We start from the raw sequence: 2,168 nt of genomic DNA, 5'->3' as shown, positions 1-2,168 counted from the left end.
GGTCAGAAGTCAGGAAGGAGGAGGCTGAAAGGGAGGTCAGTCGATGGGCAAAGAAACTAGTAAGGCCATGGTAGGGTCTGTAAGGCATAGATTCTCCCCACAGATGAGGAGAGTTATGGCTTATTCTGACAGATGGTTTTCCTTAAAGTGAGCCCAGGAGAGGGGCATGTGCTTAACACTGTCCCAAAACAAACCAATGGAACCAGGAGACTCATCAGCCAGAAGCTGACCTGGGACAGTGCAAAACAAGGAGAGTCTGGGTTTAGGAAGGACTATGCAGAGAGAGCAAAGCCTAAACCTTGTCCCATAGAGGGTACACTGAAGGGGAAAGGTGGGAGGATGCATTCCNGGNTGGGCGTGCTATGGAGTTAGAGGACCGTTCTGTGAGGGAAGGTCAGAGAAGTATAAGGGAATCCAAACAGCTATCTTCCAAGCAGGAGTCTGGAGGCAACACTGCTAATGCACTGCCTCGAGCAGCAGGTCTCCCTACAATGGTACTCAGCCATTCTGTGCCCCCAGCTCTTCAGCTGGTGTCTCAGCACACCACCACCATCACAGTGCCAGCACCCACTGTCGCAAGAAGCCCAAGGAGACACCCTGAGTCCACAGCTCCAGTGATGTCACAACTGACATCACCAAAATCANGGGCAAAATGGCAACATAATTCAGAGAAAGATGGCAGACCCATAATGGTCTTCCCCCAAACCCTGGCGAGTGAATCTGGAACTGCAAGCTGAGGCTCACAAGAGAAATACCGTGGCAACTGTTGCAGACCTGCCCATGAGTGGGGCCAAGGCAGCAGAGCCTGGGCAGACCCAGGATGGCTCATCTCAAGGAGGAGGAGAAGCAGGAAGTTGGAGGGACCAGGAAGAAATATTGCTGCCTCTGCTGCAAGAAGGCAGNTTGTCAACTAGAACTGCACTACTGGGATAGCCAACCAACCACGGGGTAAGAAGAGAGACAAATGGTGCCGCTGACAGAGAGGGNTGTTTTGTGTTAGTTAGGGTTCTTGTGCTGTGGTAAAACCCCATCACCAAAAACAACTTGGGGAAGAAAGGGTTTATTTCATCTTACAACTTGTAGTCCATCATCCAGAGAAGTCAGGGCAGGGGGTTCCTAGAGGCAGGAACCAATGCAGAGCCCACAGAGGAACTTGTTACAGGCTTGCTCCTCCTGGCTTGCTCAGGCGGCTTTCTTATGCCATCCAGGACCACGTGCCCAGGGGTCAGATGAGCCCTCCCACATCAATCATCAATCAAGAAGATGTGCAGCAGCCTTGCCCAATCTGGTGAGAAGTTTTCTCAACTGAGGTTCCCTCTTCCGAGATGACTTTAGCCTGTGTTAAGTTGACACAGAACCTAGCCAGCACAGAGGTTTTAAGGGACAACTCCAAGNGGATTCCTGATTAAACAGCCCGGCAAGGTACCGTGAGATCCTCAGGTCTTGTCATAAAGAACAAGATGTCTTAACAGATGAAGAGTTTGAAGTGAGATAACTCCAGTTACATCCTGATGACCGTGTTTCTTGAGTGTCAGGATGGTGCTGTGTAACTAAACATCCTAAAGATAGGTTGTTTTCCNGAGTCATGTGACTCACAGCTGCTTGCAACAGCTCAGATTCTGGGTATCTGAAGCCTCCGTCCTCCATGCTCACAGCCCTCACAGGGCACACACACACACTAACAGGATGGGCAGATGGATGGATGGACGGATGGACGAATGGGTGGACGGACAGATGGACAGACAGATGAAACATAAAAATATTTTAAAATCACCTTTTTAAAGGTGGTAATTTCTTAGGGAAATCCCAGTTTTTCCCAGAAGTTTTCAAAGTGAGTCATCAGTAGATATGGTTCCCATCCTGGGGGGGAAATCTATAGATCTGTGTGACAACTATCCCAAGTTTGGAAACTGAAAGTCAGTATTTATCTTTTCTCAGCTTCGGCAGGCTGAGACGCTGTGTTGGTATAGCTGGGTGCACTCTTGGGTCTCCAGTGATGCTGGAGTCAGTCTGTAAGCTGGGGCAGTATCAGATTTATTGCCCCCTTTCCAATTGGGGCAATTGGAAAAGCTCATTTCCAAATGCATCCACATGATGATGAGGACTCCTCTATTACTTATGGGCATTGAGAGCTTTTTCTGCTTGGTTAGTTGGTTGGTTGGCTGGCT

The 2,168-nt window shown here is 49.2% G+C and overlaps 1 protein-coding gene across 1 annotated transcript in view; it reads right to left on the bottom strand.

Moving 5' to 3' along the window:
* LOC110295691 (uncharacterized protein DDB_G0271670-like) overlaps positions 1 to 1,091 on the bottom strand; it is a 7,944-nt gene extending 6,853 nt beyond the window's left edge. Inside the window, exon 1 of the mRNA XM_021164106.1 lies at positions 1,075 to 1,091. Coding sequence (XP_021019765.1) covers positions 1,075 to 1,091 — 17 coding nt within the window. The remainder of the gene's footprint in view (positions 1 to 1,074) is intronic.
* Between the last annotated feature and the right edge of the window lie 1,077 nt (positions 1,092 to 2,168).

The sequence above is a fragment of the Mus caroli genome, chromosome 6 (assembly GCF_900094665.2).
Source record: "Mus caroli chromosome 6, CAROLI_EIJ_v1.1, whole genome shotgun sequence".
Classification (NCBI taxonomy): Eukaryota; Metazoa; Chordata; class Mammalia; order Rodentia; family Muridae; genus Mus; species Mus caroli.
This window is presented reverse-complemented; position numbering and strand designations above follow the sequence as displayed.